Genomic DNA, 13,213 nt, shown 5'->3' with positions numbered 1-13,213 from the left:
ATGCCATCGGGCACGTACCCCCTTGTCCCACCCTAAAGCTGTACTATAACAAATACAAGACTGCAAATGCTGACCCCTTAAAATTTGCTAGCTGCTTGGCTTGTCTATGGCTTTAAAACCTTGACCCTGGCAGTAAGTTGGGTCTTGCTCAAATACTCCAGGAGTCCATTCCCTAGCACAGTCCCCAGCGTCATTCCACATCACAGCCCTGTCCCCTTACAGTAAAATGTAATTATTCTCTGTACTGGCCCTGCTATTTTCCCCCCTTCACCTCTCTGCATAACAAGCTGCCAGGGAAGGAGCAAAGGGGAATGCTGTAGAGCAGCCAAGGTTCCTTGGAACTCTAGGGTTTCTCCAGAGGTTGTTGGGGGTTCCTTGATCTGTGGTTGGTTGACCTCCTGTTGAATGGTGGCTGCAAAGTTCCAGGGAAAATATCATTTGGAAGAGCCAGCAGCATTCCATCAATGGTCTATATTAGCTGTCTGTAAGGATGGTATTGTGACCACCACTGTAAAGGGGGCATGTTTTCCACTTACCCCAATATATTGTTTTTAGCAGGGGTTCCCCTAGACCTGATTATTTCAAGGGTTCCTCTGGGATAAAAAGTTTGAGAACCTCTGCTGTAGAGTGACAACTCTGAGTCTGCTGGGTGTGCTAATATCCAAGATGGTGGTTGTCCAGCAGCAGGCACGAGGATTTTCATTATCTACACAAGGGAACAGAGGGGAATACTATAGAGCAGCCATCCTTAACCAAGGTTCCTTGGAACCCTTGACTTCCTCCAAGTTGCTAAGGGTTCCTTGAGCTGTGACAGGTAGTTCTCCCATTTAATGGTGGATGCAAATTTCCAGGAGCCAATATCATGTAGACGAGCCAGCGGCATTGGACTTTTTAACTTTCTGTAAGTATAACATTGTGACCACCACTGTAAAGGGGGTATTCTTCCCACTGCACCTGATGAATTATTCTTATCAGGGCCTCCCCTAGATGTGATAATTGTTTCAAAGGTCTCTCTGGAGTAAAAAGGTTGAGTAAGACTGCTATAGAGTGACAGCTCTGAGTCTGCTGGAGGCGTCGACATCTCATCCAAGATGGTGGTGCCCAGCAGCAGTCTCAGTGTATTTGGTTATCTACACAAAGAAACGAAGGACAATACTAAAGAGCAGCCATTCTCAGCCTAGGTTCCTCCAGAGGTTGCTTGGGATTTCCTCAATCTGCGGTTGGTTGACCTCCCATTTAATGATGTATGCAAAGTTCTGAAGCCAAGATCACTTGGAAGAGCCAGCAGCATTCCATCAATGATCTTTTAATAGCTGTCTGTAAGGGTGGCTTTGAGACTACCACTGTGAAGGGGATATTTTTACCACTGTCTCCAATTAATTATTGTTAGCAGGGGTTCCCCTAGACTTGATAATAATTTCAAGAGTCCCTCTGGAATAAAAGGGTTGAGAAAGGCTGCTATAGCATTGACAGCTCTGAGTCTGCTGGGGTTACTGACATCACATCCAAGATGGCGGTGCCCAGCAGCATTCTCAGGGCTTTTGGATGTTTACATAAGGGAGGCTTTTACAGTTAAATAACATGCATAAAATATTAAAGGCACATCATCCCATGAGATGATTTTTGTTGAATTGAATGGTCTGGTGACAGGGTCTCTAAACAAAATCTGGCGTTGATTTACATTTTTGTTTATATATTAGTTATTAAGGTACTGCTATGTGTATAAATACTCCTGCACTTCAACAGTAGTGTGGAGGGTCTTGGTTTCATTATTGTAGACATGTGACACAGAAATTCGGCAGTGTGGGGTCAAGGTAACCTATTGGAACTTAAAGTAATAGAGCTTTTAAGGTAACAAAAGCACAGCCACTTTATATTCGTTATTTGAGATCCAGCTAGCCAACCTGAATTCTGGTTAGAATGCTCCTTATGTATATAGAGTCATTGGTTTGGCAACTAGTATGGCACCAGCTTTCAATGGTTATTACCTGATCGGTACACCAGTACCAAGCTGCGATGATGGTCAAGCCAAAGGTCATTCCTGGCCAAGGAAGGTCGCCGGAGACTGGATCTCGGAATAAGTGCATGGCATCTGACCGAGGGAGGTGGCAAGTGGTGTTCTGGACCACTAGTGATGGTATAGCTTTACCATAAGCTGTCTGCAGATTTTGGTATCCCCCAATTTTGTTAAAAGCTGCACAAAGAGGAAAATAAACACAAATCATAAATGTGAATCTATTTTTGTTTTCTGGCTGCTCAAGATTGACATTATAGGATGCATTTCTAAAATGTTTGTGGGGTGGTTCCTCCAGTGACACTGCATGTACACTCATTCGGTGCGAACAGGGGCAAAAGTGAACGTTGAGCTATTTTCTCTCCAAGTGAAATGTTGTTCTCCATACAGAATAGAGAGTCAGGATAGTACCACATTATGGCCAGTAGATGGAGGTGATATTCATAGGAAATAACTTATTTCCAATGAGGATCAGCACAATCTAGTGGCCAAATGCAATATTTACCTGATTCATGCTATTTGAATAACATTCAACCTGGAGAAATAATAGCCTAATATTAGTTTGTGGCCCGACTCGCACAGAACAAATGCACATGCAGTTTTCCAGAACGAATAGCACTGTGATTTTTTATTTTATTAATAAGTACTGTATGGTTTCAGCAATGCCTCAGAGGCAGCAGCCATCTTTATCATATCACAGTAGTGGCGGAGTGGAGAACGCTGCTCTTTAAACAGGGTAAACGGCTAGTATTTTGCACAGTTTAAACCTTTGTTTATAGCAGAGAAATCCTTTTTGTAAATATCACGTCAAGTATCTTTTGCAGTTTTGGTAACAAATCTGTAGGCTGCATAGAGACAACAGTGTTTGACACTGGTAATCCCATTTTTGTCAGGTGAGCTCTTGGCAGTCGCCCATTTTGTCTGTAACCGTATCCAAACTGCATGATTGTCTAGGAACACTTTGGCGAAGTGTCCTCAGGGGCTCGGAGGACGATAGCAATAAGATGACTTGTTAGGTGTATTGTACACGGAAATGGGTGGCTGTTTTGTGAAACTGACAAGCAACAAGATAACGTGACCATTTGGATTGTATGCCCATTAAAGCCATCTGTTTTGCCATTATAGGAGACTCATTGATTTAATCAAGCAGAAAGTGCAGTAATCCCAAGCGATCAATCAGAAGGCGTCTTTCACCAAGATGAGTCCAGTTAACGTATATCTGGTTGCTACAGGTTACTGCGCTTAACATATCGCCGCTGTGCTTTGCACTACCATATGGATTAGGTCTGTGTACATGGAAGTTCTGAGAGATAATAATGGTCTCGTTTTTCCTCTGTAAAATAAATGATCCCCTTTTTTGTTCCTCCTCCATGACAGTCCTGCAAAGTACTGAGACTATTTTTTTATGGTGTATTATAATTTTTAAGCTATTTTAAATATATGCAATATTTAAAACCTTTCCTGGTGTCATTGTGATTTTTGTCTGTTGTCACTGCTGGGTGTAATGTTAGGCCTTGTTCAACAAACTAGGTTGCCCCTAACAACCAGATTCTGTAGTACATTTTTGGGATGTAAGGTAAAAAAAACAAAAACAAATGCTAGAAAAAAAGGATGAATGCGGTCGTTTGCTACCTGCAAGGTAAATAGCTCTTTTAGGGCTCGTTTACACAGGTGTCTCCTTCTGAAGAACGATCTGCACCCTGGATCTGTTTGCTGTTCCTTCCTCCAGTGAATGAACCAGAAAGCTATGAGGATTACATCACTTTCTGGTCCAGAGCTGTCATTTCCTGAGAGTGCTAGCTGGGGAAGTACAGGGGAGACATCAACTGTCTAATAAACCCCTGATGGCTGCATAAACAGAACTTGTCACAACCTATCCCTTTCACAGGGGTCACTTTGTCCCATTGTCACTATGTGATGGCAATAAAGTTATGTGAAAATAAGTTTTAAATATGGAAAGTAAAAAAAAAAATAAAAATTTAAAGCCTCACATATACACACACACACACGTTTGTACGATTTCAATAAGTGCAACTATACACTATACTGCCAAAAGTATTGGGCCACCTGCCTTTCCACGCACATCAACTTTAATGGCCCCCCCAGTCTTAGTCCGTAGGGTTCAATATTGAGTTGGCCCACCCTTTGCAGCTAAAACAGCTTCAACTCTTCTGGGAAGGCCGTCCACGAGGTTTAGGAGTGTGTCTATGGAAAGGTTTGACCATTCTTCCAGAAGCACATTTGTTAAGCACTGATGTTGGACGAGAAGGCCTGGCTAGCAGTCTCTGCTCTAATTCATCCCAAAGGTGTTCTATCGGGTTGAGGTCAGGACTCTGTGCAGGCCAGTCAAGTTTCTCCACCCCAAACTGGCTCCTCCATGTCTTTATGGACCTTGCTTTGTGCACTGGTGCGCAGTCATGTTGGAACAGGAAGGGGCCATCCCCAAACTCTTCCCACAAAGTTGGGAGCATAAATTTGTCCAAAATGTTGATGCTGATGGCTTAAGAGTTCCCTTCACTGGAACTAAGGGGTCAAGCCCAACGCCTGAAAAACAACCCCACACCATAAACCCCCCTCCACCAAATTTTACATTTGGAACAATGCAGTCAGGCAAGTACCGTTCTTCTGGCAATCGCCAAACCCAGACACGTCCATTGCATTGCCAGACAGAGAAGCATGATTCGTCACTCCAGGGAACATGTCTCCACTGCTCTAGAGTCCAATGGCGGCGTGCTTTACACCACGGCATCCAACGCTTTGCATTGCACTTGGTGAAGTAAGGCTTGGATGCAGCTGCTTGGCCATGGAAACCCATTCCATGAAGCTCTGTATGCATCTGAAGGCCACAGGAAGTTTGGAGGTCTTTAGCTATTGACTCTGCAGACGGTGACTTTTGTGCACTGTGCGCTTCAGCATGTGCTGACCCCACTCTATCATTTGACGTGGCCTACCACGTCGTGGCTGAGTTGCTGTTGTTCCCAACTGCTTCCACTTTGTTACAATACCACTAACGGTTGACCGTGGAATATTTAGTAGCCAGGAAATGTCACGGATGGACTTATTGCACAGGTGACAACCTATCACGGGACCACGCTTGGAGTCACTGAGCTCCTGAGAGTGACCCATTCTTTCACAAATGTTTGTAGAAGCACTCTGCATGCCTGGGTACTTGACTTTATACACCTGTGGCCATGGAGGAGATTGGAACACCTGGATCCAATGAATTGGAGGGATCTCCCAATACTTTTGGCAATATAGTGTACATACATACATACATAAAAGCATGCATTGGGGCACCTACGTACGATAGTGTGATAGTGCTACGCTGGTTATATGTCAGAGTGAGAGCAATAATTCTAAGCCCATTGTTCAAGGTAACTCTGAACTAATGACCTATGTCTTAAAGTGTCACCTACAGCTAATTTTGGGATTTAAAGTTTGTTGCCAGTTTATTGGTGCACACAATTTTAGGGATTGACACCCCCCCCCCCCCTCAAAAATGTGTCCTCCTATGTTGCACATCTCCCAAGTGTGGACGACCCTGCACCATGCCTGGCTGCTCTACTGCATCTGGGATCCTGCAGCGGTTCCAACCCTACCTGTGGCCTATATCTACCCTCCCCCTTTGGAGTGATAGTGTCCTGGGACAGCCACGGGAGGAGTTGTGCTTCTTCTGCATATACACATCTTCATTTATACTTAGTCACTGGTGAGGGCCGGGGGGGCTGAATACCCATATTAAGAGCCAATTATTATAGTAACCATATTTTCCTGCTGGTGCGGATGAGGCTTGGGGATGACTAGACGCAAGCCTTCGGCCACTGGTAGAAGATCCAAAACTACACAAACTGTAAAAACCAGTTGGCCCATGGGGACTAAGGAGGTAACAACCATGGTCACACCATCCTCACAAGAGCCCAACCCACCTGCTGCACCCGCAGACTTTAATTCTCTCATGACAGCAACTACCAACTGTCAAGCGGTAATGACCAGGAAAATAGAACATCTGCAGACTGACATAGGGCTGATCCGGAGATATCTTGACGCATTCTGGTGCATTTCTGGTATCTCCGCTTGAGGTTGTGACAAGATTGTATTATTTTTCTAATTTGCTACTGTTTGTGTTATCTCTTTCTCTTCTTCACCTTTCTTTTTCTCCCCCCCCACTCCTTCCCCATCTTGCCCTTTTATTTTTTTCTCTTCATGCTCCGGCTCCCGCCCTGTGCTTTTCTCCTCAACTCCTTTCTTTTGGGGGTTGTTACCATCAGAACCGTAACATGTATGTGATTATTGAATCTGCCCGGGTTAATAGGTTGTTTCTGTAAGAATCTCAGCATTGAAAGTTTGTATATACTGCTTATCTAATGTATGCCACGAGCTTGACTGTGTTTATGTACCTTGGTTTGTTTATATTTTTGTACGATTTCAATAAATGCAACTGTTTAAAAAAATTGCATCTGCCACCATTTTATTCTCCAGGGTGCCAGCTTTCAGAAAATATATAATTTTTGGAGGTTTATCTACTCTTCAGGCCTAAATAAATAAAATGTGCATTTTACTACGTGGAAAAATGGCTCTGAAACTGAAGAAGTTAAGGCGGAGCAGTTGGGGGTGGTAAAAATGTATGTGTCCCCCCCCAAAAAAAAAAACTGCAAGTGTAAATGAGACCTTAGTCACTTTCCTACATTTTTTAAAGCATATGCTGAGGCAAAATAAAAAAAAAACATATTTAGTACATCTTTGGAATACATGCACATTTCCCAAAGTTTATCCCTCTAAGTACACTGCAAGTATAGAAAAAGAACTTGATGGGCCTAAAGTATAATATGTTTCCTTTCTTCCTTCCTCCTTCACATGGCATGTGGTGTCAGCCCTGCCTATTTTATTTTTGATGGATTACAAAGAACACACACATCTGCTCATCTCCATAACCCCTCCTCCTGCTTCATTTCCATAACCCTTTTTCCCCCTTCCTCATCTCCATAACTCCTCCTTCCTCATCTCTATAACTCCTCCCCCTTCCTCACCCCCATAACCCTTCTTCCCTTATTGCTATAGCTCCTCGTTACACACTGGCAAAAAGCACAGGAAATTGTCAGCTCACAATAATTCAGTGCTGGGACAAGGTCAGCTAGAGCCTAGGGAAAACATGCCAAATTGTCCCCCCCCCCCCCAAGATGTATGAGCATTACGTCATAGCAAAAAACCCATCCCCTCCCCCCCCCCAAAAAAAAAATCGGGCACTAATCTGCATGCTTACTCCCTAAGCATAAATCCCCCCTCCTCCCAGTACAAATCCATCCTCTACTGAAATCCCCCCTCTCAGCACAAATGCTTTCTCTCCCCATATGCCCCAGCACAAATCCCCCACCCTTGCACAAATTCCCCCTCCTTGCACAAATCCTCTACCAATCAAATTTCCACTCTGTGCAAAAATCCTGTCCCCCTGCTTTAAATCTCCCCCCCCCTAGATTTCCTCTCCTAGCACAAATACCCCCCAATCATCCCTATTAGTACATATCCCCCACCAAAAACAATTTTCCCTTTCTAGCACAAATCCCCCCCTTCCCAACCATATTGCCCTTTCTAGCACAAACCCCCCAAATCCTCCTCCTAGCACAAATCCTCTTCTCCCCTCCCAACACAAATCCCCCCCCAAAATCACCTGGCATATCTCCCCAAATTTCCCCTCCTAGAACAATTCCTACTCCCTGTCACCTCCAAATTTCCTCTCCCAACAAAAATCCTCTCCTCCCAATCTCTTCGGGTTGCTCCCGCAACATGATACCACAATGCCCAGGGAAGCCATCCCTTCTGCCCGCCCCTTGTCCCGGCCCTGGCTGTATTTAGTAGATGCAAAGGGAGCAAAAAACAGAAGTTCGTTGTTGGGGTTTACAAACTTTAAGCAGTTATGAAATAATCTTGGTTTATAATGATCATCCCTCAAGGGTTTGTACTAAGACTAGACTCATAAATCAAAATAGCTGAATTATTAACATGAGAACATCTCCAGGCAAATACAAACTGTCCTGCTCATTAGATCAGTTTTCAGTTCAGGTTGGGTAACTATCTAAACACATCTGTGTATACTGTATGGACACATTGGTCAGAGTGAACTGCATGTAATTTATAATCTCTGTGGGAACAGGGTGGCTGTCGCTCACAGGCTCCATGCTACCATGTAAGATATAAGATACCAACCAACGCATATGCAATTCCGTAGTGTTTATTCCAATGGTAAAGCGGGCCATGTGCTAGAAGAATTTTGTTCATAAATTTCCATTTTAAGAACCTTTGTTCAATTTTCTAATTGTTAGTGAGGTGAAATCAATGTTCATTTTCTACCACAATGACAAGAAAGCACTGTCACAAGAGGAGCATGATGGAAAATTTTTGTTGAATGAAATTCAGGAAATTAGATTCCAAATTAAATGTTATATATATATATATATATGTAAAGCACTGCATAAATTGATGCCGCTATATACAGTGAGGCAAAAAAGTATTTAGTCAGCCACCAATTGTGCAAGTTCTCCCACTTAAAAAGATGAGAGAGGTCTGTAATTGGCATCATAGGTAGACCTCAACTATGAGAGACAAAATGAGAAAAAAAATCCAGACAATCACATTGGCTGATTTGGAAAGAATTTATTTGCAAATTATGGTGGAAAATAAGTATTTGGTCAATATCAAAAGTTCATCTCAATACTTTGTTATATATCCTTTGTTGGCAGAGGTCAAACGTTTCCTGTAAGTCTTCACAAGGTTGGCACACACTGTTGCTGGTATGTTGGCCCATTCCTTCATGCAGATCTCCTCTAGAGCAGTGATGTTTTGGGGCTATCGCTGGGCAACACGGACTTTCAACTCCCTCCAAAGGTTTTCTATGGGGTTGAGATCTGGAGACTGGCTAGGCCACTCCAGGACCTTGAAATGCTTCTTACGAAGCCACTCCTTCGTTGCCCAGGCGGTATGTTTGGGATCACTGTCATGTTGGAAGACCCAGCCACGTTTCATCTTCAATGCCCTTGCTGATGGAAGGAGGTTTGCACTCAAAATCTCACGATACATGGCCCCATTCATTCTGTCCTGTACATGGATCAGTCGTCCTGGTCCCTTTGTGGAGAAACAGCCCCAAAGCATGATGTTGCCACCCCCATCCTTCACAGTAGGTATGGTGTTCTTTGGATGCAACTCAGCATTCTCTCTCCTCCAAACACGACGAGTTGTGTTTCTACCAAACAGTTCTATTTTGGTTTCAACTGACCATATGACATTCTCCCAATCCTCTTCTGGATCATCCAAATGCTCTCTAGCAAACTTCAGACGGTCCGGGCATGTACTGGCTTAAGTAGGGGGACACGTCTGGCACTGCAGGATCTGAGTCCCTGGTGGCGTAGTGTGTTACTGATGGTAGCCTTTGTTACGTTGGTCCCAGCTCTCTGCAGGTCATTCACTAGGTCCCCCCGTATGGTCCTGGGATTTTTGCTCACCGTTCTTGTGATCATTTTGACCCCACGGGGTGAGATCTTGCGTGGAGCCCCAGATCAAGGGAGATTATCAGTGGTCTTGTATGTCTTCCATTATTGCTCCCACAGTTGATTTGTTCACACCAAGCTGCTTGCCTATTGCAGATTCAGTCTTCCCAGCCTGGTGCAGGTCTACAATTTTGTTTCTGGTGTCCTTCGACAGCTCTTTGGTCTTCACCATAGTGGAGTTTGGAGTGTGACTGTTTGAGGTTGTGGACAGGTGTCTTTTATACTGATAACAAGTTCAAACAGGTGCCATTGATACAGGTAATGAGTGCAGGACAGAGAAGCCTCTTAAAGAAGAAGGTACAGGTCTGTGAGAGCCAGAAATCTTGCTTGTTTGTAGGTGACCAAATACTTATTTCCCACCATAATTTGCAAATAAATTCTTTCCAAATCAGCCAATGTGATTGTCTGGATTTTTTTTCTCATTTTGTCTCTCATAGTTGAGGTCTACCTATGATGCCAATTACAGGCCTCTCTCATCTTTTTAAGTGGGAGAACTTGCACAATTGGTGGCTGACTAAATACTTTTTTGCCCCACTGTAAGTACCTGAAATAAATAAATAAATAAATAAAATGTTAAAATAAAAGCACTTTTGAATGGCCATCATCATGTCATTGAATGTACTGCTGAGAATTTTTATACAAATGTTTGCAAATCTACTAGTATATGGCCAACTTGAAGAACTCTCAGAAAAAGTTTTTTCTCCCATGCAGTGGGGCTGTGCTTGCACTGCATGGGATAACTGCTTGTTTTCGTCTAGGTGATGTCAGAGCAGAGATATACTTACCTAATCCACCGATCCTACAAGTGCAAGACCGGTTTCCGCAGCTCCTGCATCCTCCCCCACACACTAGCAGTTTTGTGAATGGACTGTTCCTGACATCATCACACCCATGGACTGACTCTGGACATGAGGACAGAAGGAACAGTCCACCACTGGACATGGGGGAGCACAGTTTTCTTGAGGATTGAAGCATCGGTGCACCCCTAGACAAAATAAGCAGTTAACCCATGCACTGGGGCTGTGCAAAACAAGTTTAATGAAGTTATGCTTTAACAGTACATAGTGAACAAGGGCATCAGATCCAACTTAATGAAGGGCAAGGATGCCCGAAACTGTCTTCTTAATGAATATATATATATATAGGGCTTTTTTTCTCAGAGAATATGTGCAAGTATAGTCCCCCACTTCCCCTGAGTAACCCCTAGTCTCCACCCCGTACCCGCCACCCATTATCCCCCTTTAGGAGAATACAGAGCTAAGTATCATTTTGTGGTGCTAAGTATTTTGTATGGAATTTAATAATGATAACAAGAAAAGCAGTACAATAGATCCCATGCAACCAGCAAGAAAAGATCCCCTCAGAAACAATATATCTTCCACAACAACAATAGAACCCCCCAGGAACCAAATACCCCTAACCTCAGCAAAAATAGATAATCTACCATCAACAACAAAAGACCCCCCCCCCCCTTCAATAGTAGATTCCCCCAGCGACAAAAGATTCCCCAGTAGCCAGCATCAAGACCTTCCAGCACACCATTTTGTCATGTCACCATTTCTCTGGGTAAATATATTTCTAAAGGTGCTATAGACATGAAACGTTCACCACACATCAGTAACAACCCATGCAATACATACATACAGAAAAACCAAAACAAGTTCAGAAAGTTATGAGTAATAAAATGGAATGACACAGGGAAAAAGTATTGAACACATGAGAAAGGGAGGTGCAAAAAGGCATGGAAAGCCAAGACACCAGCTGAAATCTATCAGGAATTAAAAAGCAATCCTGCCCCTTTTCAGTGCAAATTAATATCAGCTGGTTCAGTTTCAACTGATGGCCTATAAAAAGGTGTCTCAATACCAAGGTGTCACACAAGAAACATCTCATGGTGGGTAAACGCAAAGAGCTCTCTCAAGAACTTCGCAACCACATTGTTGCAAAACATACTGATGGCATTAGTTACAGGATTTCTAAACTTCTGAATGTCCCAGTTAGCCCTGTTGGGGACATAATCCAGAAGTGGAAAGAACATAATTTCACCATAAACTGGTCATGACCAGGTGCTCCTTGCAACAGTTCTGACAGAGGAGTGAAATAAATTTAGCAGGTACAATTGTTTCAAAGAAAACAATAAGCAATGCACTCACCGCCATGGCCTGTATGCACGCTCACCACGCAAGACTCCATTGCTGAAGAAAAAGCATGTTGAAGCTCGATTTAAAGGTTGCTGCACAACATTTAGACAAGCTTGTGAAATACTGGGAAAATATAGTCTGGTCAGATGAGACCAAAATGGAACCCTTTGGATGCCACAATACCCACCATGTTTGGAGGTCAAACGGCACTGCAACATCACCCCAAAAACACCATCCCAACTGTGAAGCATGGAGGTGGGAACATCATGGTGTGGGGCTGTTTTTCAGCATACTGTACTTGCAAACTTCATTTCATTGAAGGAAGGATGAATGGACAAATGTACCAAGACATTTTTGATAAAAATCTGCTGCCATCTACCAGGATGATGAAGATGAAATGAGGGTGGACATTTCAGCAAGACAATGATCCCAAACACAAAGCCAAGGAAACTCTCAATTGGTTTCAAAGAAAATAAAGCTGCTAGAATGGCCCAGTCAATCACCTGAACTGAATCCAATAGAAAATCTAAGGAAAGAACAGTGTTCATAGAAGAAGCCCACGTAACCTTCAAGATTTGAATACTGTTTGTGTGGGAGAATGGGCCAAAAATCACACCTGAGCAATGCATGCGACTTGTTTCTCCACACAGGAGATGTCTTGAAGCTGTCATTACCAAAAAAGGATATTGTGCGAAGTATTAAATCAATTTCAGTTAGCGTGTTCAATATTTTTTCCCTGTGTCATTCCATTTTATTACACATAACTTACAGTAGTTTCTGAACTTACTTGTTCTGGTTTCTTTGTATGTATAGATTGCATGGGTAGGTGAGAATTTCATGTCAATAGCATCTTTAGAAATATATTTACCTAGAAAAATGGTGACGTGTTCAATACTTATCTAGCCAATAAAATGGGGTGAATGTAGTCCACACAACCCAATAGGAACGATGGGTTCAGGAAAAAGACAAGCTTCAGACTCCAAGTTACTGCTGCAATCTTCAGAGACATTTGTTCATCAGGTACAAAGGTACAGTAAGCACTCTTTGTATTTAAGCCCTGGTTCACACTGAATGTGGCTTTGAAATTGTGCTACTTCACTTAAAGTAATGCAATATCAAAGCGGTTGGTCAGTGCAATTTCATGTGTGGCTTAACCCTCCTGCTCACACCTATGGGTTTTGTCATGTGATTTGCAGTTCATAATCGCATTACAAGTCGCACCCTATTTGTGCCTATGGAACCGCCAAATTGATGTGACTCCGACTTTGCAGTGCGGCACTAATTTTGAAAAGAGTTTCCTGCACTATTTTTGGCAATTTCATGTGCGACTTGCATAGACATCTGTGCATGAAGCCGCATGTGATGTCCGTGTGAGAGGCCATAGAGGTCTCCCTTGGATGGAAGGGGCCTAGTAAGAGAACCATGTGATGCTATTTAGTTACTATTTAAAGACCAGTTATGTGACCCTCAGAATTGGCTCTGATGAAGAGATCACACCTCGAAACATGTCAGTCTTTTCG

General features: G+C 43.1%; 2 protein-coding genes across 2 annotated transcripts in view; one reads left to right on the top strand and one right to left on the bottom strand.

Annotated features, from left to right (window-relative positions):
* Window positions 1–6,465, top strand: part of SACK1G (scaffolding CK1 anchoring protein G) — a 93,729-nt gene extending 87,264 nt beyond the window's left edge. Inside the window, exon 5 of the mRNA XM_089656011.1 lies at window positions 3,140–6,465. Coding sequence (XP_089512137.1) covers window positions 3,140–3,151 — 12 coding nt within the window. The 3' untranslated portion in view covers window positions 3,152–6,465. The remainder of the gene's footprint in view (window positions 1–3,139) is intronic.
* Window positions 1–13,213, bottom strand: part of SLC5A10 (solute carrier family 5 member 10) — a 246,853-nt gene that overhangs the window by 172,119 nt on the left and 61,521 nt on the right. The window contains exon 8 of the mRNA XM_089656012.1: window positions 1,989–2,194. Within this exon, the coding sequence (XP_089512138.1) occupies window positions 1,989–2,194 (206 nt within the window). The remainder of the gene's footprint in view (window positions 1–1,988; window positions 2,195–13,213) is intronic.

The sequence above is a fragment of the Staurois parvus genome, unplaced genomic scaffold (genome assembly GCF_062004578.1).
Source record: "Staurois parvus isolate SC_StPar_1 unplaced genomic scaffold, SC_StPar_1.0 ptg000882l, whole genome shotgun sequence".
Lineage (NCBI taxonomy): Eukaryota > Metazoa > Chordata > Amphibia > Anura > Ranidae > Staurois > Staurois parvus.
Note: the sequence above shows the minus strand (reverse complement) of the source record. Positions and strands in the feature narration are given on the sequence as shown.